At 46.5% G+C, this 25,609-nt stretch overlaps 1 protein-coding gene across 1 annotated transcript; it reads left to right on the forward strand.

Moving 5' to 3' along the window:
- Positions 1-2,138: 2,138 nt before the first annotated feature.
- Positions 2,139-20,841, forward strand: LOC140184997 (uncharacterized). The gene is given in 3 exon segments (XM_072238227.1): positions 2,139-2,766; positions 11,883-11,984; positions 15,484-20,841. Coding segments are annotated over 3 exon segments (2,232 nt in total). The 5' UTR covers positions 2,139-2,184; the 3' UTR covers positions 17,032-20,841.
- The last annotated feature ends 4,768 nt before the right edge of the window (positions 20,842-25,609 follow it).

Below are 25,609 nucleotides of genomic sequence, written 5' to 3' on the forward strand. Positions count from 1 at the left end.
GGAAGCACGTTCCTGCTGATGGGTGAGTCCAGAACCAGAGGCCACAGTTTAAGAATTAGGGGTAGGCCATTTAGAACAGAGTTGAGGAAAAACTTTTTCACCCAGAGAGTGGTGGAGATATGGAATGCTCTGCCCCAGAAGGCTGTGGAGGCCTAGTCTCTGCGCACTCATCCAGCCTGTCCCAGGATGCTTTCGAAAAAGAGATGGATAGAGCTCTTAAAGATAGTGGAATCATAGGTTATGGGGATAAGGCAGGAACTGGATACTGATAGTGGATGATCAGCCATGATCACAGTGAATGGAGGTGCTGGCTCGAAGGGCTGAACGGCCTACTCTTGCACCTATTGTCTGTTCTCTATAACACATCCCTGTGGAACACCACTGGTCACCGTCCTCCATGCAGTATACACACCATCTACAACCACCTTTTGGCTTCTGTGGGCAAGCCAATTCTGGATCCACAAAGCAAGGTCTACTTGGATCCTGGCCTCATTACTTTCTGAATGATCCTCACATGAGGAATCTTATCAGAAGTCTTACTGAAAGCCATGTACTCTACATCCAATGCTCTACATTCATCAGTGTGTTTTGTTACCTCCTCAAAGAATTCAATCAGGTTTGTAAGGCACGATCTGCCCTAGACAGAGCCATGCTGACTACCCCACATCAGATTATGCTTCTCCAAATGCTCATACATCCTGCCTTTCTGGAGCTTCTCCAACAACTTGCCCTCCACTGAGGTAAGAACCACTGGTCTGTAATTTCCTGGCTTATCTCTACTCCCTTTCTTCAAAAGGGAACAATATCTCCTCATCCTCTAGTACTTTTCCTCTCTCTATTGATGTGCGAAGGTCTTCGCCAGAGGCTCAGCAATTTCCTCTGTCACTTCCCACAGTATCCTGAGGTATATCTCAAGTAGACAACCCCCAGCTTGTGTTGAAGTTGGTAAAATTGTGACGCCAGAGCTCACATTCAGAGGAGATCACATAGAAACATGTAAAATTATTGAAGGAATAGATAAGATAGAGGCAGGAAAGTTGTTTCCACTGGTAGATGAGACTAGAACTAGAGGACATTGCCTCAAGATTTGGGGGAATTTGGGATGGAGATGAGGAGGAACTGCTTTTTCCAGAGAGTGGTGAATCTGTCGATTTCTCTGCCCAGTGAAGGAGTGGAGGCTACCTCAGTAAATATATTCAAGACAAGGTTGGATAGATTTTGGGATGGTAGGGGAATTAAGGGTTCTGAGGAAAAGGCAGGTCGGTGGAGATGAGTCCATGGCCAGATCAGCCATGATCTTATTCAATAGCAGATCAGGCTCAAAGGGCCAAATGGCCGACTCCTGCTCCTATTTCTTATGTTCTCACCACAGACTGAAATCTCTCCTGAAATATTGTCCTTCACCCATTGATGTCTTTTGCAAATATTCTTACAGGTTTGAAATTGCAGAATACTTGTGTATGGAAATCTCAAACACAACAACACATCAGTTTAGCGGACTCTGTCTGGATATTTAAGAAGCAACCAAATATTTTCTTTGCAACACCAACACATCTGTTGTCGATCCTTGGAGATGAAGTATCTCATCCCAGCTGGTAATTTATTCTGTCTCTGAGATGAAGTTTTCTGTTTTAACTCTGTGAAATTCACTGGAACCGGGAGCTGAGAACACACCAGCATTTGTTCACTGGAGATCAGTTCTTCAACTGCATTGATTGTACAAGTGATTCAAACGTCTGACTTTCTGAGTTGCCAGAGAATTAATCGTAGTGAGATGTCATTCTGCTTCTCTCAGTGTGGGAAGAGATTCACTCACAGGCTACCTGCAGATATGCCAGAGTTCACAGTGGGGAGAGGCCATTCACCCGCTCTGTGTGAGGGAGGGGAACCACTCAGTCATCCAGTCTCAAGATACATCAGCAAGTTCACACCATAGTGAGATGCTCCACCTGTTCTGACAGTGGGAAGCCATTCTGTTATTGATGCTAAAGGTATATCAGAAAATTCACCAGTGAGAGAATATTGACCTGCTCGGACGGTGGGAAGGCATTCACACACTCAACCACAACACAGTGACACCAGCGAGTTCACACCGAGGAGAAGCCATTCACCTGCTCTGAATGTGGGAAAGGGTTCACTCAATCATCTCAACTGAATGAACACCAGCTCGTTCACACTGAAAAGATGCCGTTCACCTGCTCAGACTGTGGGAAGGGATTCACTCACTCCTCCAAACTACAGAGACACCAGCGAGTTCACACCGGGGAGAAGCCATTCACCTGCTCTGAATATGAGAAAGGATTCACTCAATCATCTCAACTGAATGAACACCAGCTCGTTCACACAGAAAAGATGCCGTTCACCTGCTCAGACTGTGGGAAGGGATTCACTCAATCGCCCACACTACATAGACACCAGCGAGTTCACACTGGGGAGAGACGGTTTACCTGCTCAGACTGTGGTAAGGGATTCACACGGCCATCTCGACTGAAGTTACATCAGCAAATTCACACTGGGGAGAGGCCGTACATCTGCTCTGAATGTGGGAAGGGATTTGCTCGGTCATCTCAACTTCAGGCACATCAGCGAGTTCACACTGGGGAGAGGCCGTTCAGCTGCTCTGAATGTGGGAAAGGATTCATTCTTTCATCGGGGCACTTAAGACACCAGCAAATTCACACTGGGGAGAAACCATTCATCTGCTCAGAATGTGGGAAGGGATTCACTCAGACATCCCAATTAAGACTAGAAGATATAGGAGCAGAAGTCGGCCATTCAGTCATGGGCTGATCCAATTCTTCCAGTCATCCCCACTCCCCTGCCTTCTCCCCATACCCTTTGATGGCCTGGCTAATCAAGAACCCATCTTTCTCTGCCTTAAACACACCAAATGACTTGCCCTCCACAGTTGGTTGTGGCAACAATTCCACAAATTTACCACCCTCTGAGTAAAGTAAGTTCTCCTCATCTCCATTCTAAATGGATGTCCTTCAATCCTGAAATCGTGCCCTGTTGTCATAGACTCCCCTACCATGGGAAATAATTTTCCCATATCTAATCTGTTCAGAGCTTTTAACATTCAGAATGTTCCAATGAGATTCCCCCCCCCCCATCTTCCCCCCCCCACCATTCTGCTGAACTCCAGGGAATACAGCCCAAGAGAAGCCAGATGCTTCTCGTATGGTAACCTTTTCATTCCTGGAATCATTCTTGTGAATCTTCTCTGAACCCTCTCCAATGTCAGTATATCCATTCTAAAATAAGGAGCCCAAAACTGCTTACAATACTCCAAGTGTGGTCTCATGAGAGCCTTATAGAGCCTCAACATCACATCCCTGCTCTTATATTCTGTACCTCTAGAAATGAATGCAACCATTGCATTCACCTTCTTCACCACCGACTCAGCCTGGAGGTTAACCTTTAGGATATCCTACACAAGAACTTCCAAGTTCCTTTCCATTTCCGCATTTTGAATTCTCTCCCAATCTAAGTAATTGTCTGCCTGTTTATTTATTTCACCAATATGCACGACCATACACTTTCCAACATTGTATTTCATTGACTACTTCTTGGCCCGTTCCCTGAAACTATTTAAATCTCTCTGCTAGCACTCTGTTTCCTCAGCATTACCTGTTCCTCCACCTATCTTTGTATCATTGGCAAATTTAGCCGCAAGTCCATTAATCCAATAGCCCAAGTCATTGACATACATTGTAAAAAGCAGTGATCTCAACACCGACCACAGTGGAACTCCATTGGTAACCGGCACCAGCCAGAATAGGATCCCTTTATTCCCACTCTGTTTTCTGTTGATCAGCCAATGCCCCACCCATGCTAGTAACTTCCCTGTAATTCCACGGGATTTATCTTGCTAAGCAGCCACATGTGCAGTACCTTTTGAAGGCCCACTGAAAATCCAAATACACCACATCTACTACATCTCCTTTGTCTACCCAACTTGTAATTTTCTCAAAGAATTGCAGTAGGTTAGTAAGGCAGGATTTTCCTTTCAGGAAACCACGCAGGCTTTGGCCTATCCTGTCATGTGCCTCCCCGTACTCCGTAATCTCATCCGTAACAATCGATTCCAGCAACTTTCCAACCACTGAAGTCAGGCTTTCAGGTCTGTAGTTTCTTTTCTGCTGCCCCCCACCCTTCTTAAACAGTGGAGTAACATTTGTAATTTTCCAGTCATCAGGTACTATGCCAGAATCTATCGATTCCTGAAAGTTCGTTACTAATACCTGTGCAATCGCTCCAGCTATTTCCTTCAGAACCCAAAGATGCATTCCATCAGGTCCAGGAGATTTATCCACCCTCAGACCATTAAACTTCCTGAGCACCTTCTCAGTCGTAATTTTCACTGCATGTACTTCACTTCCCTGACACTCTTGAATGTCCGATATTCAGTACTGCAGATGTCTTACAATGTGAAGAATGATGCAATGTATGCATTTAGCTCTTCTGCCATCTCTGTGTCTCCCATTACAATATCTCCTGCGTCATTTTCTGTTTGTCCTATATGTATCCTCAACTCTCTTACCCTTTCTACCCTAACTCTCGCTTCGTCTAGTGGCTTAACATAGGGGATGATAGCCCCTGGCCCGGACAAACTTAAGAAATCTTATTTGAGTGGATGTTGTGTGGTGTCCCCTGTTACAAATCAGTACGAAATAACAAACAGTGCACAGTATGTGATTAAACGATTGAGCTTTATAACTCCTAATTTAATGATATGGTTCGTGAAGAAAACAAAAAAGAAAAAGGGCCCATTCTCATGAAACAGTCTATTGTACAATGTTGGAGCTCACTGATAAGCTGTTTGTCCACCATCGACCTCTGATCCTCGCTGACCTTCGGACCCTCACTACAAGTCCACTCCATCCGAGGTCTACCAACTCTCTCCATTCGCGTCTCCTCTGCTCATTTCTCCCCGGCAAACGACCCGTGAATTCCCGGCTCCCAGACACGCAAGAAAGAACAACATCCTGCTCATTGGCTAGCATGCCCCATTATCTCTCGCCGTAACCCAAACATTGATGCCACAGAGAAACCATTACCTCAGCAGTGGAACATTACAGTGAAGCCATTACATCAGCAGTGAAACCTTACAGCGTGTTGCACTTCAAAAATGCTTTTCGCATCCTCTTGATATTAGTCACCAGCTTCCTTTCGCAATTCATCTTTCCCTTCCTCATGACCTTCTTAGTTTTCTTCTGCAAGTTTTTAAAAGCTTCCCAATCCTCTATCTTTCACTAACTTTTTCTTCCTTGTCTTTTGCTTTTACTTTGGCTCTGACTTCACTTGTCAACCACGGTAGCGTCCTTCTTCCATTTGAAAATTCCTTCTTGTTAAGAATATATCCGTCTTGCACTTCCTTCATTTTTTGCAGGAATTCCAGCCATTGCTGCCTTGCTGTCCTTCCTGCTCGAGTCCCTTTCCAGTCAACTTTGGCCAGTTCCCCTCTCATGCAATTGTAATTTCCTTTATTCCACTGAAATACCAACACATTGGAATTTAGTTTCTCCTTCTCAAATTTCAAAGTGGACTCAATCATATTTTGATCACTGACCCCAAGGGTTCCTCAACCTTAATCTCACTTATCACCGCCGGATCATTGCACAACACCCAATCCAGCACAGCCAATGACCTAGTGGGCTCAACAACAAGCTGTTCTAAAAAGCGATCCCTCAGGTATTTCGCAAATGCGCTCACTTGAGGTCCAATACTGGCCTGTTTCTCCCAATCCATTTTCATGTTAAAATCACCAATAATTATCATGACATTGCCCTTCTGATATGCCTTTTCTATCTCCTGCGGTAATTTGTAATCCACATCCCGACTGCTGTTTGGAGGCCTGTATAGAACTGCCATTAGGGTCCATTTACCCTTGCCATTTCTTACCTCCAACCATAGAGACTCTACACCTTCTGATCCTGTGTCATCCCTTTCTGATGATTTAATATCATTTCTTATACACAAGGCCACACCACCCCCTCTGCCTACTGACCTCTCTTTCCGATACACCGTATATCCTTGGATGTTCAGCTCCCAATGGCAGCCATACTCTTGTGAAGTTTCAGGGGTAGCCACAACATCATACTTGCCAATCTGTAGCTGAATTTCAGGATCATCGATTTTAATTCTTATGTTGTGTGCATTCTAATATTATCACTTTCAGTCCAGTATTGAATGAACATCAGCGAGTAAACACTGGGGAGAAACTGTTCAACTGCTCAGACTGCGGGAAGGAACATCCAAATATACAACATCCACTGCATCTCCCTTGTCTAGCCTACTGGTAATTTCCTCAAAAAATTGTAATAGGTTTGTCAGGCAGGATTTTCCTTTAAGGAATCCATGCTGAGTTCTGCCTATCTTGTCATATGCCTCCAGGTACTCTGTAACCTCATCCTTGACGATCGACTCTAACAACTTCCCAACCGCCGATGTCAAGCTAACAAGTCTATAATTTCCTTTTTGCTTCCTTGCCCCCTTCTTAAATAGCAGAGTGACATTTGCAATCTTCCAGTCCTCCGGAACCATGCCAGAATCTATCGACTTTTGAAAGATCATCGCTAATGCCTCCGTTTTCTCCACAGCTACTTCCTTCAGAACACGAGGGTGCATTCCATCTGGTCCAGGAGATTTATCTACCTTTAGACTATTCAGCTTCCTGTGTACTTTCTCTGTCGTAATTGTGACTGCGCACACTTCTCTTCCCTGCTCCGGTATACTGAGTGTCCGGTATACTGCTGATGTCTTCCTCAGTGAAGACTGATGCAAAATACTCGTTCAGTTCCTCTGCCATCTCCTTATCTCCCATTACAATTTCTCCAGCATCATTTTCTATCCGTCCTATATCTACTCACACCTGTCTTTTACACTTTATATACTTGAAAAAGCTTTTAGTATCCAAAGTGATATTATTTGCTAGTTTCCTTTCATAGTTAATCTTTTCTCTCTTAATGACCTTCTTAGTTTCCTTTTGTAAGGTTTTAAAAACTTCCCAATCCTCTGTGTTCGAACTAATTTTTGCTTCCTTGTATGGCCTCTCCTTTGCTTTAACTTTGGCTTTGACTTCTCTTGTCAACCACGGTTGCATCATTTTTCCATTTGAAAATTTCTTCTTTTCTGGAATATACCTGTCTTGCACCTTCCTCACTTCTCGCATAAACTCCAGCTACTGCTGCTCTGCTGTCTTTCCCGCCAGTGTCTCTTTCCAGTCAACTTTGGCCACTTCCTCTCTCATGCCACCGTGATTTCCTTTACTCCACTGAAATACCGACACATCAGATTTCAGCTTCTCTTTTTCAAATGTCACAGTGAACTCAATCATGTTATGATCACTGCCTCCTAAGGGTCCCTTCACCTCAATCTCTCTAATCACCTCCAGTTCATTACACAATACCCAATCCAGTACAGCCGATCCCCTAGTGGGCTCAACAACAAGCTGTTCTAAAAAGCCATCTCACAGACATTCCACAAATTCTCTCTCTTGAGATCCAGTGCTGACCTGTTTTTCCCAATCCACTCGCATGTTAAATTCCCCACAATTATCATAACACTGCCCTTCTGACAAGCCTTTTCTATTTCCTGTTGTAATTTGAGGTCCACAACCCTGCAGCTGTTTGGAGCCCTATAAGTAACTGCCATCAGGGTCCTTTTACCCTTGCAATTTCTTAGCTCAACCCTTAAAGATTCTGCACCTTCCAATCCTATATCACCTCTTTCTAATGATTTAATATCATTTCTTACCAATAAAGCCACGCCTCCCCCTCTGCCTACCTTCCTATCCTTCCGATACACCGTGTATCCTTGGCCGTTCAGCTCCCAGGGAGATGCATCCTTTAGCCACATCTCAGTGATGGCCACAATATCATACCTGCCAATCTGTAGCTGTACGACAAGATCATCCACCTTATTCCTTATGTTGCGTGCATTTAAGTATAACACCTTAAGACCAGTATTTGGTACTTTTCGCTTTGATTTCACTGCAACTTTATTGCACTGCAACTTATTCCAATGACTACAAATTTGCCCCATCACCTGCCTGTCTTTCCTGACATCTTTACTGCTCACTATCTTAGATTTAATTCTGTTTTCCCCTTCCTCCGCTCTGTCATTCCAGTTCCCACCCCCCTGCCAAATTATTTTAAACCCTCCCTAACGGCTGTATTAAACTTTCCCGCCAGGATATTGGTCCCCTTCGGGTTCGGGTGTAACCTGTCCTTTTTGAACAGGTCATACTTCCCCCAGAAGAGATCCCAATGATCCAAGAATCTGAAGCCCTGCCCCCTGCACCAGTGTCTCAGCCACGCATTCATCTGCCTGATCCTACTATTCTTGCCCTCACTAGCACGTGGCACAGGTAGCAATCCCGAGATTACTACCCTGGAGGTCCTGCTTCTCAGCTTCCTTCCTAACTCCTGGAAATCTCTCTTCAGGACCTCCTCCTTTGTCCTATCTACATCATTGGTACCAACATGTACCAAGACAACAGGCTGCTCACCCTCCCCCTTCAGAATATTCAGGACCCGATCCGAGACATCCCGTACCCTGGCACCTGGGAGGCAACACACCATGCCGGTATCTCTATCAGGCTATAGAATCCCCTATGACTACCGCATTCCTCTTCTCTCTCCTTCCCTCCTGCACAACAGCGCCAGGCTCAGTGCCAGGGACCCGGTCACCGTGGCTGTACTCTGTCAGGTCATCCCCCTCAACAGCATCCAAAACGAGATACTTGTTGCCCAGGGGGCAGCCACAGCGGTGCTCTCCACTATCCGAGCATTTTCCTTCCCTCTCCTGACAGTCACGCAGTTTTCTGACCCCTGTAGCCCAGCGATGACTACCTCCCTGTAGCTCCTGTTTATTACCTCTTCACTTTTCCTAATAAGTTGTCGGTTATGAAGCCGCAGCTCCAGATCCCTAGCACGGTCTCTGAGGAGATGCATCTTGGTGCACCTGGGGCAGATGTGGCCATCAGGGAGGCTGATAGTCTCCCAGGATTCCCACGTCTGACACCCGAAAGAAATACATGAGTTAACTCCATTCCTGTCATCGTAGTGCTTGTCGAGATTTGAAACAGAACATGACAGCTCTTCGCTGCTGTTTTTCATTCGGCCTTCCCTGAGATGTTGGTCTTTCAAATCAACTGATCCCGAAGACTAGCGGTTTTCGTTTAATGATCAGATGTTCTTTTCAGCCGCAGTGTCGGCTTCATTTTCCTTTTGAGAGTGTTAGTTACCGGCCCTGTTTGGCCTTGCGTTTATTGTTTTATTTTCCATTTAGCACTGTTCGTATTAACATCTGTGAAATACCGACCTGCTTCAGTGTCTCTCACTCCGCACTTGAGCCGTACCCGAACCTGGTGACATTACCAGACGCCCTTTCCTCGGTGACTCAGCCGAGGTTGATCAGGCCCAGCCTGTCCACATCCCACGTACCAAGATAATGAAAGCCGTGTCATTTTGACGGTTCAGGTGTTTTAGTTCTCGTTATTTGGTTCTGTTTGACATTTTGGAGAGTAGAATGTTTTAAGGTGTATTTATAACGCCTCATCTCAAAGTAAGTGAGATGTAACTTCCCTGCTTTTGATCTACACTGATCTTTATTCTAAATCTGGGAACAGAGAATTGCGTGGGTTAAGTTAACAAGGTTTGCTGGAGATTCAGTGTCATTCCACCCTGTCACTTTGGTTTTGTGCTGAACCGTTTTCTGTGCTCCCAGCTTGGGTTTAACTTACTGGTTCCCTGCCTTGCTTGATACCACGTCATTTTCATTGGCATTTCGTGTACCGGGAAAATGAGAAGTGTGCCACTGTTAGGATAACTTGTGATTGGGAAAACAGCCCGTCTTGTGCTTCTGATCTCTTCACCGAGATTCAGTATCAAGGAGCCGTGCGACTTTTGTGTGGCCCATGCATTAGAGTTTGCTCCGATCAGGATTTAGGGACACGGATGTGGAGATATAGAGTTCAGGTTATATTTTGGATCAATATGTGGGAAGTTAGAGGTCAGACTAGCATTTGGGGACATGGTTATGGTGGGATTGAGGTCAGGACAGTGTCCAGTTTCAGGGATGTGGGGTATTGGACGTCAAATTAGATGAGAGTTTAGATTTAGGGATGTGGGGTGTTTGAGGTCAAATTAAGCTTCAGGGACAGTGGTCTGGAGATTGAGAGGTGAGATTAGGGTCTCGGATGAGGGATGTGGAGAGGTATAGATTGGCGTTTAGGGACATGGTTGTGGTGGGTTAGGTTGGTTAACGTTTAGGGACAGGAGGGTGGGGTGTGAGAGGTCAGACTAACCTTTAGGAACAGGGAGGAGGGGGTTCTGTGTTCGGTTTAAGATTTCAAGAAAGGGATGTCAGGAAATTAGTGTTCATATGACAGTAAGGTGCAGGGATGAGACGTTGTGAGAGGCTCCATTTCCGTTTGGGGACAGAGATATGGTGGGGGGTGCGTAGAAGTCAGGTCAGGGTTTAGGGACAGGCAAGGTTCAAATTATGCTTCAGGGTCTGGGAAGTGGGGTGTCAGTGATCAGAAGAGATTAGTTTTGGGGACAGATGTGGGGTGATAGACATCAGATTACATTAGGGATTAGAGACAGTGGTGTGGAGTCTTAGGCATCAGATTAGGTTTAAGTACAGACTTGTGGGGTGTGAGATACCAGACTGCATTAGGGTTTAGGGACAATAATGTGGGGTGCTCGATATCAGTTTAGGTTTGTTAGATATCAGATTACATGAGGGTTTAGGGACAGAGGTGGGGTGTTAGATTCCAGGATGCATTAGGGTTTAGCGACTGTGATGTGGGGTGTTCGAGATCAGAATAAGTTCAGAGACAGGGATGTGAGGAGTTACAATGCAGATTAGGATTCAGTGGCTGGGATGCCATGTTGTGGGAGGACAGATTTAGGCTTGGGGACAGGGGTCTGGGTTTTAGAGATCAGTCTGAGTTTCGGGACAAGCATTTGGGTGAGTTAGAGATTATTTGGGTTTAGGAACAAGCATGTGGGCGAGTTAGAGATCAGTTTGGGTTTAGGAAGAAGCACGTGGGCGTGTTAGAGATCATTTGGGTTTAGGCACAGGCATGTGTGTAAATTAGACATCGGATTAGGCAATGAAGACGAAGCTTAGAAAGGTTAATGGGGCCTAGCGGCGACTCCTTTGCTTGCATCTTCGGAAAAAAGCTCTATTTCCATCTTTAATATCTCTATTTTTCCATTTCATGGTTCTTTTTAAAACTCTTACCTGGGGTTAGACGCTGATTACAGTTCTTTGCCGAAATGCGACCCGCTGTCGGGGTTCCATTACTGGCCGTTGTTCGGCACGCAAAAGGCTCGGCCCAAGAGTTCGGCTCGAATTCGGAAGCCTAGGATTTCGGGGTTGTCGAGACGGGCGGATCGAGGGTAGGTGTCACGACAGGAGACCCGTTTGTCGTCGGGGGTGTCGGAATATCTGCGGTGTGTCTGAAGACCCGGGATCTTTGCGATCTTCAGGCACAGAACTCGAAAAAAGAAGCGACGTAACGGACATTTAACATCGTAAACTAGCCAGTTGTTTGTTATGTCCCGGTTTCACCTATCACCTCATCTCCCCCCACATTTTGACACCCTCCCTTCCTTTCCAGTCCTGAAGACGGGCAACACTCAAAAGTTGCTGGTGAACGCAGTCGGCCGGGCACCATCTATAGAAAGATGAGCAGTCGATGTATCGGGCCGAGATCCTTCGTCAGGACTAACTGAAAGAAGAGATAGTAAGAGATTTGAAAGGTCTCGGTCTGAAACGCCGACTGTTCACTCCTCTCCATAGTTGCTGCCGCCTCCCCGAGTTCCTCCAGCACTTTGTGTGAGTTGCTTTGGTTTCCGCATCTGCAGATTGTCTCCAATTTAAACCAATGCGCATGCGTGGTCGTCGGGACCAATGCGGATATCGCGCATGCGCTGTGTAGACGAGAAGCTCACAGTGATCGGTGGCAGGTAAGAGCGAGCTCCGGGCGGTAAAAAGTAATCACCGGCGTCTGAAACGCGACCGAAGGACAATTACTGTGATTTCCAGCCACACTGGTGCTGCAACCCACGACAGTCCTAGTCCTTTCCCTCTTTCTCAGCCCCACGATCCGTACCCGGGCCCAAGAGAGCTTTCGACTCGTAGGCCGCGGGCGTCTCCGCCGCCAGTTTTGCCGCACATGCGCATTCCTGTATTTCGATGGTGGACAGGGAGGTTTCTCATCGTTAGGGCTTCTGGGTAAAGTGGCAGCCATGGGCGATCGTACCGGCGTTGTCCCGTACAGTCAAAGGAAGGGCGAGCGGATGTATCTCCCAAACACTGCCGAGCTCCAGCTATGTAAATCCGAGAGATTATGAACTCCGAACAAAAATATAGTTCCCAGTTAATCTCGGTTGAAGAGTTTACCTTCCAGTCGGTGAAAATGTCAATTAGTGCTGTATGGAAATAAAACTTTCCGTCAGATTTAGTTCTCTCTGAGTGAATAACGATATGAAACACCTTTGCCTCGATGACAAGTGACTTGTGGCTTTCACATCACAAAAGTGCCGCAGTCCAGTGAGAATAGCCACTGCCCTCCACTTTATATTCATTGGCATTGCCATCGATGGGTTCCTCACTGTCAATCAGCTGGTGGGAGGGTATCCGAGTAATTAGTAAATCTCCAGGATCATACATGTAGAAACAAGTGCTCTTTGTAGTCTTGTGGAACATGACTAGAACTTGAAATAATACCAAAGGACAGAGACGAATTCAGCCAAGTCACAGGTTGATTGAAGTCAGAAATAGCCCATTCTCACACAGACAGGAATACAGTCAGAGAATTTGATGGTCAGTCAGAATGTCTGATCTGTGCCTTGTTCGAAGATGAGTGCATATAGAAACATAGAAATCTACAATATATTACAGGCCCTTCGGCCCACAGTGTTGTGCCGTCCATGTAACCTATTCTAGAAACTGCCTCGGATTTCCCAACCGCATTGCACTCCGTTTTCCTGAGCTCCACGTACATATCTAACAGTCTCTCAAAAGACTCCATGGTATCTGCCCCTACCATCATCGCTGGCAGTGCATTCCATGCACCTACTACTCTCTGTGTGAAAAACCTACCTCTGACATCCCCTTTGACCCAACTTCCAAGCACCTTAAAACTACGCCCCTCGTGTTTGCCAGTTCAGCCCCAGGAAAAAGCCTCTGGCTACCCACACGATCAATGCCTTTCATCATCTTATACACATCTGTAAGGGCACCTCTCGTCTTCCGTCGCTGGAATGTAATGTTAAAATTGTACAAGCCATTGGTAATGCCAAATTTCGAGTATTGTGTACAGTTCTGGTCACCGAATTATAGGAACGATGTCAACAAAATTGAGAGAGGGCAGAGAAGATTTACTAGAATGTTACCTGGGTTCCAGCACCTAAGTTACAGAGAAAGGTTGAACAAGTTAGGTCTTTATTCTTTGGAGCGTAGAAGGTTGAGGGGAGACTTGATAGAGGTATTTAAAATTATGAGGGGGATAGATAGAGTTGACGTGGATAGACTTTTTCCATTGAGTGTAGGGGAGATTCAAGCAAGAGGACATGAGTTGAGAGCTAAGGGGCAAAAGTTTAGGGGTAACACGAGGGGGAACTTCTTGACTCGGAGAGTGGTAGCTGTGTGGAACGAGCTTCCAGTAGAAGTAGTAGAGGCAGGCTCGATTTTCTCACTTAAAAAAAATTGGGTGGTTATATGGACAGGAAAGGAATGAAGGGTTATGGGCTGAGTGCAGGGAGATGGGACTAGGTGAGAGTAAGCGTTCGGCACGGACTAGAAGGGCCGAGATGGCCTGTTTCCTTGCTGTAATTGTTATATTTTTATAAGTGAACAGAAAAAAAATCCACTACACTATAGAAGAAAAAAACAAAAAAAGAGGGACTGGGCAGTCCATTTAGAGGGTACGACCAAAAAAGAAGAAAGAAAGACTTCCTGATCAAATCTAAAATGTCAGAAAAAAATGAAAGAGTAATAAATCAAATTAAATGAAAATATTGGATAAAAGGTCACCAGATTTGCTCAAATTTAAAGGATGTATCAAATGTCCCACTTCTTATTGTCTCTAAACTTAAACGGGACATAATGGAGGAGAGCCAATAGAAGACCGTCTCTCAGGAGCTTCTCCAACAACTTGCCCTCCACTGAAGTAAGAACCACTGGTCTGTAATTTCCTGGCTTATCTCTACTCCCTTTCTTGAAAAGGGTACAATATCTCCTCATCCTCTAGTACTTTTCCTCTCTCTATTGATGTGCAAAGATCATCGCCAGAGGCTCAGCAATTTCCTTCCTCACTTCACACAGTATCCTGGGGTATATCTGAAGTTGAGTACCCCCAACTTGTGTTGAAATTGCTAAAATTGTGATGCCAGAGCTCACATTTAGAGATCAGAAAGAAACATGTAAAATTCTGGAAGGAACAGATAAGATAGAGGCAGGAAAGTTGTTTCCACTGGTAGATGAGACCAGAACTAGAGGACATTGCCGCAAGGTTCGGTGGGAGATTGAGATGAGGAGGAACTGCTTTTCCCAGAGGATAGTGAATCTGTGGATTTCTCTGACCAATGAAGGAGTGGAGGCTACATCAGTAAATGTATTTAAGTCAAGATTGTATAGATTTTTGCATAGTTGGGGAATTAAGGTTTATGGGGAAAAGGCAGGTAGGTGGAGATGAGTCCATGGCCAGATCAGCCATGATCTTATTCAATGGCGGATCAGGCTCAAAGGGCCAGATGGCCAACTCCTGCTCCTATTTCTTACGTTCTTATGTTCTCACCACAGACTAAAACCTCTCTTGAAATATTGTCCTTCACCCATTGATGTCGATTGCCAATATTTTTACAGGTTTGAAATGGCAGAACACTTGTGTACGGGAATCTCAAACACAACAACATATCAGTTTTGCTGTCTGGATATTTAAGGAGTGACCAAATATTTTCTTTGCTGCACCAACACATCTGTTGTCGATCCTTGGAGATGAAGAAGTGTTTCATCCCAGCTGGTAATGTATTCTGTCTTTGAGATGAAGTTTTCTGTTTTTACTCTGTAAAATTCACTGGAACCGGGAGCTGAGAACACACCAGCATTTGTTCACTGGAGATCAGTTCTCAACTGCTTTGATTGTACAAGTGATTCAAACGTCTGACTTTCTGAGTTGCCAGAGAATTGATCGCATAGAGATATCATTCTCCTTCTCTCAGTGTGGGAAGAGATTCACTCACAGGCTACCCACAGACACGCCAGTGAGTTCACAGTGGGGAGAGGCCATTCACCCGCTCTGTGTGAGGGAGGGGAACCACTCAGTCATCCAGTCTGAAGATACATCAGCAAGTTCACACCATAGTGAGATGCTCCACCTGTTCTGCAAGCGGGAAGCCATTCTGTTATTGATGCTAAAGGTATATCAGAAAATTCACCAGTGAGAGGACATTGACCTGCTCGGACGGTGGGAAGGCATTCACACAGTCAATCACGCCACAGTGACACCAGTGAGTTCACACTGGGCAGAAGTCATTCACCTGCTCTGAATGTGGGAAAGGATTCACTCAATCATCTCAACTGAATGAACACCAGCGAGTTCACACAGAAAAGATGCCGTTCACCTGCTCAGACTGTGGGAAGGGATTCACTCAATCGTCCACACTACATAGACACCAGCGAGTTCACACTGGGGAGAGGCCATTCACCTGCTCAGACTGTGGGAAAGGATTCATTCAGTCAAATCACCTGCTACAACATCAGTTCATTCACACTGGGGAGAGACGGTTTACCTGCTCAGACTGTGGTAAGGGATTCACTCGGCCATGTCGACTGAAGATACATCAGCAAATTCACACTGGGGAGAGGCCGTACATCTGTTCTGAATGTGGGAAGGGATTTGCTCGGTCATCTCAACTTCAGGCACATCAGCGAGTTCACACTGGGGAGAGGCCGTTCAGCTGCTCTGAATGTGGGAAAAGATTCATTCTTTCATCTCGGCTCTTAAGACACCAGCAAATTCACACTGGGGAGAAACCATTCATCTGCTCAGAATGTGGGAAGGGATTCACATATTCAGCTCATCTGAGACAACATCAGTTTGTTCACACTGTGGAGAGACCGTTCACCTGCTCTGAATGTGGGAAAGGATTCAGTCTTTCATCTCATCTCTTGAAACACCAGCAAATTCACACTGGGGAGAGGCCGTTCACCTGCTCAGAATGTGGGAAGGGATTCACCTGTTCAGCTCAGCTGAAAGAACATCAGTTTGTTCACACTGCGGAGAGGCCGTTCACCTGCTCAGACTGTGGGAAAGGATTCATTCGGCATTCTCAACTACTGACACACCAGTTAGATCACACTGGGGAGAAACCATTCATCTGCTCTGAATGTGGGAAGGGATTCACCCATTCAGCTCAACTGAGGGATCATCAGCGATTTCACACTGGGGAATGGCCATTCACCTGCTCTGAATGTGGGAAGGGCTTCACTCGGCCATCTCGACTGAAGGTGCATCAGCGACTTCACACTGGGGAGAGGCCGTTCATCTGCTCTGAATGCGGTAAGGGATTTGCTCGGACATCTCAACTTCAGGTACATCAGAAACTTCACACTACGGAGAGGCCATTCAGATGCTCTGAATGTGGGAAGGGCTTCATTCAGCCATCTCAACTGAAGGTTCATCAGCGAGTTCACACTAGGGAGAAACCTTTCAGCTGCTCTGAATGTGGGAAGAGATTCACTTGGTCATCCCATCTTTTGAGGCACAACCAAATTCACACTGGGGAGAAGCCGTTCATCTGCTCTGAATGTCGGAAGAGTTTCTCCCGGTCATCTCAACTGAAGGCACACCAGCGAATTCACACTGGGGAGAAACCGTTCACCTGCTCAGATTGTGGGAAGGAATTCACTCGGTCTTCTGAGTTTAAAATACATCAGCGAATTCACACTGGGGGATGCCACTCACCTGTTCTGAATGTGGGGAAGGATTCACTCAGACATCCCAATTAAGACTATAAGATATAGGAGCAGAAGTCGGCCATTTGCCCTTTCAAGTCTGCTCCGCCATTCAGTCATGGGCTGATCCAATTCTTCCAGTCATCCCCACTCCCCTGCCTTCTCTCCATACCCTTTGATGGCCTGGCTAATCCAGAACCTATCTCTCTCTGCCTTAAACACACCAAATGACTTGGCCTCCACAGTTGCTTATGGCCACAAATTCCACAAATTTACCACCCCCTGAGTAAAGTAAGTTCTCCTCATCTCTGTTCTAAATGGATGTCCTTCAATCCTGAAATCGTGCTGTCTTGTCATAGAATAACTTTCCCATATCTACTCTGTTCAGAGCTTTTAACATTCGATATGATTGCATGAGATTCCCCCTCCCGACCCCCCCCCCCCATTCTCCTGAACTCCAGGGAATACAGCCCAAGAGAAGACAGATGCTTCTCGTGTGGTAACCCTTTCATTCCTGGAATCATTCTTGTGACTCTTCTCTGAACCCTCTCCAATGTCAGTTTATCCTCTCTAAAATAAGGAGCTCAAAACTGCTCAGAATACTCCAAGTGTGGTCTCATGAGAGCCTTATAGAGCCTCAACATCACATCCCTGCCCTTATATTCTGTACCTCGAGAAATGAATGCCAACATTGCATTCACCTTCTTCACCACCGACTCAGCCTGGAGGTTAACCTTTAAGGTATCCTGCACAAGGACTTCCAAGTTCCTTTGCATCTCTGCATTTTGAATTCTCTCCCAATCTAAATAATCATCTGCCTGTTTATTTCTTTCACCAATATGCATGACCATACACTTTCCAACATTGTATTTCATTAACTACTTCTTGGCCCATTCCCTGAATCTATCTAAATCTCTCTGCCAGCACTCTGTTTCCTCAGCACTACCCGCTCCTCCACCTATCTTTGTATCATTGGCAAATTTTTCCACAAATCCATTAATCCAACAGTCCAAGTCATTGACATACATCATAAAAAGCAGTGGTCTCAACACCGACCACAGTGGAACTCCATTGGTAACCAGCAGCCAGCCAGAACAGGATCCCTTTATTCCCACTCTGTTTTCTGTTGATCAGCCAATGCTCCAACCATGGTAGTAAATTCCCTCTAATTCCATGAGATTTATCTTGCTTAGCAGCCTCATGTGCAGCACCTTTCAAAGGCCCCTGAAAATCCAAGTATACCACATCTACCACATCTCCTTTGTCCACCCAACTTGTAATTTCCGCAAAGAATTGCAGTAGGTTATTAAGGCAGGATTTTCCTTTCAGGAAACCACGCAGGCTTTGGCCTATCCTGTCATGTGCCTCCTAGTACTCCGTAATCTCATCCATAACGATCGATTCCAGCAACTTCCCAACCACTGAAGCCAGGCTTTCAGGTCTGTAGTTTCTTTTCTGCTGCCTTCCACCCTTCTTAAATAGTGGAGTAACATTTGTAATGTTCCAGTCATCAGGTACTATGCCAGAATCTATCGATTCTTGAAAGATCTTTAGTAATGCCGACGAAATCTCTCCAGCTATTTCCTTCAGAACCCGAAGGTGCATTCCATCAGGTCCAGGAGATTTATCCACCCTCAGACCTTTAACCTTCCTGAGCACCTTCTCAGTTGTAACTTTCACTGCATGTGCTTCACTTTCCTGACACTCTTGAATGTCCGATATTCAGTACTGCAGATGCCTTCCACCGTGAAGAATCATGCAAAATACGCATTCAGTTCCTCTGCCATCTCTGTGTCTCCCATCACAATATCTCCCGTATCATTTTCTATTGGTCGTATCTCTATTCTCAACTCTCTTTTCCCAGTGGCAGCCATCCTTTAGCCAAGTTTCAGATTTGGCCACAACGTCATATTGCCAATCTAGCTGAATTTCAAGACCATCCACTTTATTTCTTATGCTGCGAGCACTCAAATAGAGCTCTGTGTGGTGCCCCCTCTCCAAACCTGTCATGCTATGTTTTGGAGGACAGGAACCCCTGAACTTGCCGGAAAGTCTGAGGAATGGAAATGAAACTTAACTGAGAAGATGTTGGGACATGAAAGTGCATTTTGGACCGATGAGGCTGATGTTTGTTACTCCAGGATTACTTACAACACTATTGGAGCGACCAAGGATACCCCTTTCTGAGAGAGGTCTCGCCGGTCATCCGGTATTGAATGAACTCCGCACGTATACACAGGGGAGAAACTGTACAACTGCTGAGACTGCGGGAAGGAATTCACTCAGTCATCTCAACTGAATGAACATCAGCGAGTTCACACTGAGTAGAAGCCGTTCACCTGTTCCAACTTGGAATTAATTCACACTTTCATCTCGCCTGTCTGCACACCAGACTGTTTTCAGCAGTGAGAGGACGTTGTCCTGCTCAGACTGTGGGAAGGCATTCACACACTCATCCACACTGCAGAGACAGTGGCGGGTTCACACTGTGGTGAGGGTGGTCACCTGCTCTGAGTGTGGGATGGGTTTCAATCAGTCACTCATCCTTGTGTCACCCTGCCGGGCTTTGACCCATCGTTAATCGGAGAGATCAGAAGCTTGAGAGGACGGAATTCACTCAAGTTCGCCAATTGAGCATTAAAGGCAGTGGTTTCAGGGCAGGTTATTTTTGAGCTTTCACCAGGGGCCAGTCAACAGTCAGGATTGATTATCAAGAAGATGCCAACGTTAGGCAGCAGCAAATGGAGTGGCCGGTGCTGGACTGAGCAGAGTTGGAGTAGAGACTTTGAGGCTTTACCTCTTTGAGGGTTCAGTCAGGACAGCCTTCGCACAGAGAAGGCAACATTATACTGGAGGTGGAAGTGTTTTTGCCCCCTTCCTCACATTTGCTCAGTTAGAACAGTCAAGATGCCAGGCAGGATAGTGGAAAGCTCCTCTTGCGGGATGTGGGAAGGCAGGAGACCCTCCTGTGTCCCTGATAACTACACCTGTGAGAAGGGCATCCAGCTTCAGCTCCGAATAATCCACATTAAGGAGTGGGAGCTGGAACTGGAGCTGGTGGGATAACCTGGCAAAGGAAGGTTACAGCAGGAGGGTCTCTGGCGCTTAGTCTGGTTCTAAAACTGAGAAGGGGAGGGTGGAGAAGAGGCGTGCTGTGGTCATTGGTGAATCATTAGCTAAGGGAACGTACTGGATGTTCTGTGGGTGAGAATGAGATTCCAGGATGGTATGTAGCTTCCTGTGTGCTCCAGGTCTGGGTTATCTCCGGCCGAGCACTCAGTTTTGCTCAGGAGGGTGAACAGTGAAGGTCGTGATCCATGTGGGGACCAATGATATGGGCTGGTAGAGTAACGAGGTTCTGCAGGGAGTGAGGTGCTAAGTTAAAGGGCAGCTCATCCAGGGCTGTGACCACAGGTCTGTTATCTGTGCCACATGCCAAGAATAGGAAGATTATACAGTTTAACATGTGTCTAAGGATTTGGTGCAGGAGGGAGGGCATAATGTTATTGGATCATTTGAGCCCGCAAGGATTACTGTATGTACAGGAGTTTGCATTGGGTTGGAGGGGACATGGTTGCTGGAGGGTGAAGTGGGCGGACAGGTCTCTCTCTCTCTCTCAGACACACACAAACATATGCAGTGGAGTGTGAGGGAGGGGAGTGAGGAGGGATAAGGGGAATGAGGAGGATGGTGTTAGGGCTCATTCACAAAGTCTCAGACTCACCAAACCGTCCCCCTCTGGAATTGGTCCCATTCCCTAGCCCAGGCTGCGGGTGAGCATTGAGTTGCCTTGCCAACAAGAAACTGAATTGTTGATAGCATCTGGTTGACATACTTCGGTAATAAATTTACGTTGAACTTGAACATTGAAACGTATTGTTTTTAAAACTTGTACTGATGAGAAATGATCTCTGTGAAGGTCCAGGAGTGGAAAATGAACTGGTGTTCAGCCCCACTGCTCCATGCCAGACAAGAACCCCTATCTGAGTCTGTCCCATCTGTCTGTGCTTGACACGCCTCCCTCTAAAGTTTCCTTTTGCTGTACCTGTCCCAGTGTCTTTTATTTTCCTTCACAACCTCATTCTCCTGCCTTCACCCTTTAACCTTTGATGACTTTACTAATCAATGTATGTTTTATCTAAACAGGATGACTTGGCCTCTGAGCCGTCCGTGGCAATGAATTTCACAGGTCCCTCATCTGTCTAAATGCATGCTCTCTGGTATTTGACATTGTGACCCAGAAGATTAAAAGTGGCAGTTATCTGCTCTATCGAGATCTTTTGTTATCTGATCAACTTCTATCAGGTCACCCTGAGCTCCTCCACTCCAGAGAAAACAGCTCAGGTTTATCTGAACTCTCCTCACACAGTAGCTCATGATTCCAATCCACACAACATCCTGGTGAACCTCTTCTGCAATCTCCTCATTGCTGCCCCAAACACCAGTGGCGTAATGGATTTTAACGAAGTAAATGGTGGATTGTTGATTAATAAGGGTGTCAAAGGTGACTGGTAGAAGGCAGCAGCGTGGGGTTCAGAGGGGACATCCAATAGCCGTGATCGAATGGTGGAGAAGGCTCAATGGATGGAATGGGTATTTCAGTTTCTACTGAATTGTTGTATAGTGTTGAGATGGCGAAGCGGTGGGGAGTAAGGTGTGGGTGCAGGTAAGAGTGAGTGTCCAGGTAGGAGATGGTGTTAAGCACCTTTTCACCACATCTGGTAACCAACAACAATTAACTCAGAGTGGATCAATCATAAGTCCCTTTATGTTTATTTGCAGCAAGGGAAAACTAGCACTGCCCAGGTGCTGGTAATAGCTTTATCAAAAAGAGACAATACCATCACCCCTTTGGACACAAGTTCAAGGACAGGGTGCATTCTGTTGTCTGCTGAATCAACGTTTGGCATTCTTCCAGTCGCACAGCTGCGGTTCTGCTCTCAAGTGCTCAGGTACCATCAGCATCATGTTGCACCAAGATTATTAGCAAAGCACTCCGATGCAATACAGGTTCCATTTTGTTACAGAAAGAAATGCCATTTTGGTACAACAAGTGAAGTACGTTTCCCCAGTGGTGGAGAAGCATTCCTTCACATCCCTTTACGTCATTTCTGTTCACACCTCCGATCCTTGCGGCCTTCACCCTCTGTGAAAACCCTTACATCACTCCCCATGTCTGTTCACACTCCGATCCTTCACACCTCACCCTCTGTGAAAACCCTTACATCACTCCCCATGTCTGTTCACACCTCCGATCCTTCACACCTCACCCTCTGTGAAAACACTTACGTCACTCCCCATTTCCGTTAACACCTCCGATCCTCGTGGCCCTCGCCCTCTGTGAAAACCCTTACATCAGTCCCCATTTCTGTTCACACCTCCGATCCTTGCGGCCATCACCCTCTGTGAAAACCCTTCTTACCCTACACTCATCGTCATTTTGTAACCCCGCCTGACCCCTACACCATTTACCATCCCTGTAAAGCCTCCACCATCCACACTGGCGCAATAGCTGACAGCTGACCTGAGAAGGACACCGACCGTGGCAGGTAGCAGGGCTCACAAAACACACTCACACCAGCTGACATTTTTTATAACCCGACCAATTTGCATGGTTATCTTGTCTAAACCGCTTCCTACCTTCCTATCTTTACCTTACCCCGGTCCCCCCACTGATCTCCGTCCTGAAACATATCCTTGCCAGCGAGGGAAGTTCTATACGCTCCCATTTACTTCCTCCCTCAGCTCCATTCTGGCTCAGAAACAGTCCTTCCAGGTGAGACAACATTTCAAAATCGGGTAAGAATAGGATGATTCGGCAGATGAATGTGTGGCTGAGGAACTGGTGCAGGGGCATTGCATCAGATCTCTGGGTCATTGGGATCTCTCCTGGGGATGGAATGATCTGTACAACAGGGACGGGTCGCATCTGAACCTGGCGGGGTCCAGTATGCTCGTGGGCAGGTTTGTTACAGCTTGTGTTTAAAATAACTTGTCAGGGGGATGGGAACCAGAGTGTGAGTGCTGGGGATGAGGTAGCTGGTTGGCAACAGAGGTAGCGTGCAGTGAGAGTACTAGCAAGCGCCATGCTGCCCTCATGTTATGAGAGACGGCACACCACACGATCAGCTTTATCTGTGCCTGCTCATGCTGTGTCTATGCCTGATACGAGAACCTACACACTGAATAGAAGCTTCCTTCACTGTGCTATCAGAATTTGGAACAGCCTTCCAGATGCTGTGGTTGGAAAGATCAGCGACGATGGGTTCCAAGCCTTCAAGAGTCGAGTGCACAAACACCTATCATCTCTGGGAGGGAAGGCACATGCTTCTTCATAAGATATGATGAAGGGGACCGGGATGGCAATGCTTGGCTGTTGGCAGGTAGGGTTAATACCTGACTTTCAAGAGCACTTTGAGTTATGTTCCGGCTGGACTTAGTCCTTAAACTGCTAGAGAACAGTGCGTAAAGAACAGATGCTGTTTTCTCCCAGTCGTGATTAGTTTTTAGTTCCAAGTGCTCCTGTCACGTTTTGTCACCCTGCAACCTTATTCTTCAATCTCTTTGAATAATGGAGGACAGCAGGTGTATAAATGTCTCTCTCCAGCAGACTTCATCATGACTCCAGTATTTCTACTATTTTTTTAAATGTTTCTTAATTGTACATATGATTTTCTTGTGTTCTATCGCTGAGCAGCAGTGAACCATCTGATTGGCCTGTCAGAGTTCTCTTTGGGAACTAGTTGACTTGATCAGCATTTCTGATCTAGCTATTGTTCACGATCACACGTAATAAACAAAAAATGCAGAGGCTGATATCAGGTGAAAATTGCAGTCAACGGAATGAGTTGCACCGTTAAAGTGAGACAACATCTATAAGGGTGATGAATGCAGGACTGAAGGAACGTGCGCAGTGTACAGAGTAACAAAGGTGAACTTGTAGCACAGTGTGATTTGAGTACATCTCCGTGTCGTGGCTGAAAGAAGATTACAACCCAGAGCTTAACGTCCAAGCAGACACGTTGTATCTAAAGGACAGGTAAGTAGGCAAAGGGGTGGGTGCCTCTGCTGGTAAATATGAAATCAAATCATTACAAAAAAAGGGCGGCAAAGGATCAGAAGATGTAAAATCTCTGTAGGTAGAGCGAAGAATCATTAAGTGTAACAAGACCCTGCGATGATTTATATGCAGACCTCCAACCGTTGTAAGGATGTGGTCTACGAATTACAATTGGAGAGAAAATGCCTGCCAAAAGGGCTATGTTACGATAGTCATGGGGGATTACAATTAGGAAAATCAGCTTAGTGTTGATTACAGAGGGGGAAATTTGTAAAATGCCAACGAGATGTCAGTTGAACACGTTGGGGATCAGCTATTCTGGATTGTGTGTTGAGCGATGAACCAGAACTGAGTGCTGATGAAATCGCAGAGCACACTCGATGGGCCGAATGGCCTGATTGTGCTGTATCATGTGGAGTTCTGGTCTAACAAACCCCTGCAATGCTGAGTGACCAGGGTTCAGTCCTGAGTGTGATGAACTGCTGCAATATCTGCAGAATCTGACATTAACAGTCCCTCGTCAACTCGCAACTAGATTTAGTTACCATCTGACAGTGACTGCAGGTCAGGGTAGGAGACAGGGGAGAGAATACATCTGCTGTCCCGTCTGACAGTGACTGTAGGTCAGGGTAGGAGACAGGGGGAGAGACTACATCTGCTGACCCGTCTGACAGTGACTGTAGGTCAGGGTAGGAGACAGGGGCAGAGACTACATCTGCTGACCCATCTGACAGTGACTGCAGATCAGGGTAGGAGACAGGGGGAGAGACTACATCTGCTGTCCCGTCTGACAGTGACTGCGGGTCAGGGTGGGAGACAGGGGCAGAGACTACATCTGCTGACCCGTCTGACAGTGACTGTAGGTCAGGGTAGGAGACAGGGGGAGAGACTACATCTGCTGTCCCGTCTGACAGTGACTGTAGGTCAGGGTAGGAGACAGGGGGAGAGACTACATCTGCTGACCCATCTGACAGTGACTGCGGGTCAGGGTGGGAGACAGGGGGAGAGACTACATCTGCTGTCCCGTCTGACAGTGACTGTAGGTCACGGTAGGAGACAGGGGGAGAGACTACATCTGCTGTCCCGTCTGACAGTGACTGCGGGTCAGGGTGGGAGACAGGGGCAGAGACTACATCTGCTGTCCCGTCTGACAGTGACTGTAGTTCAGGGTAGGAGACAGGGGGAGAGACTACATCTGCTGTCCCGTCTGACAGTGACTGCAGGTCAGGGTAGGAGACAGGGGCAGAGACTACATCTGCTGACCCGTCTGACAGTGACTGCGGGTCAGGGTGGGAGACAGGGGGAGAGACTACATCTGCTGTCCCATCTGACAGTGACTGTAGGTCAGGGTAGGAGACAGGGGGAGAGACTACATCTGCTGTCCCGTCTGACAGTGACTGTAGGTCAGGGTGGGAGACAGGGGGAGAGACTACATCTGCTGTCCCATCTGACAGTGACTGTAGGTCAGGGTAGGAGACAGGGGGAGAGACTACATCTGCTGTCCCATCTGACAGTGACTGTAGGTCAGGGTAGGAGACAGGGGGAGAGACTACTTCTGCTGTCCCGTCTGAC

This window comes from Mobula birostris, chromosome 20 (assembly GCF_030028105.1).
Source record: "Mobula birostris isolate sMobBir1 chromosome 20, sMobBir1.hap1, whole genome shotgun sequence".
Taxonomy (NCBI): domain Eukaryota; kingdom Metazoa; phylum Chordata; class Chondrichthyes; order Myliobatiformes; family Myliobatidae; genus Mobula; species Mobula birostris.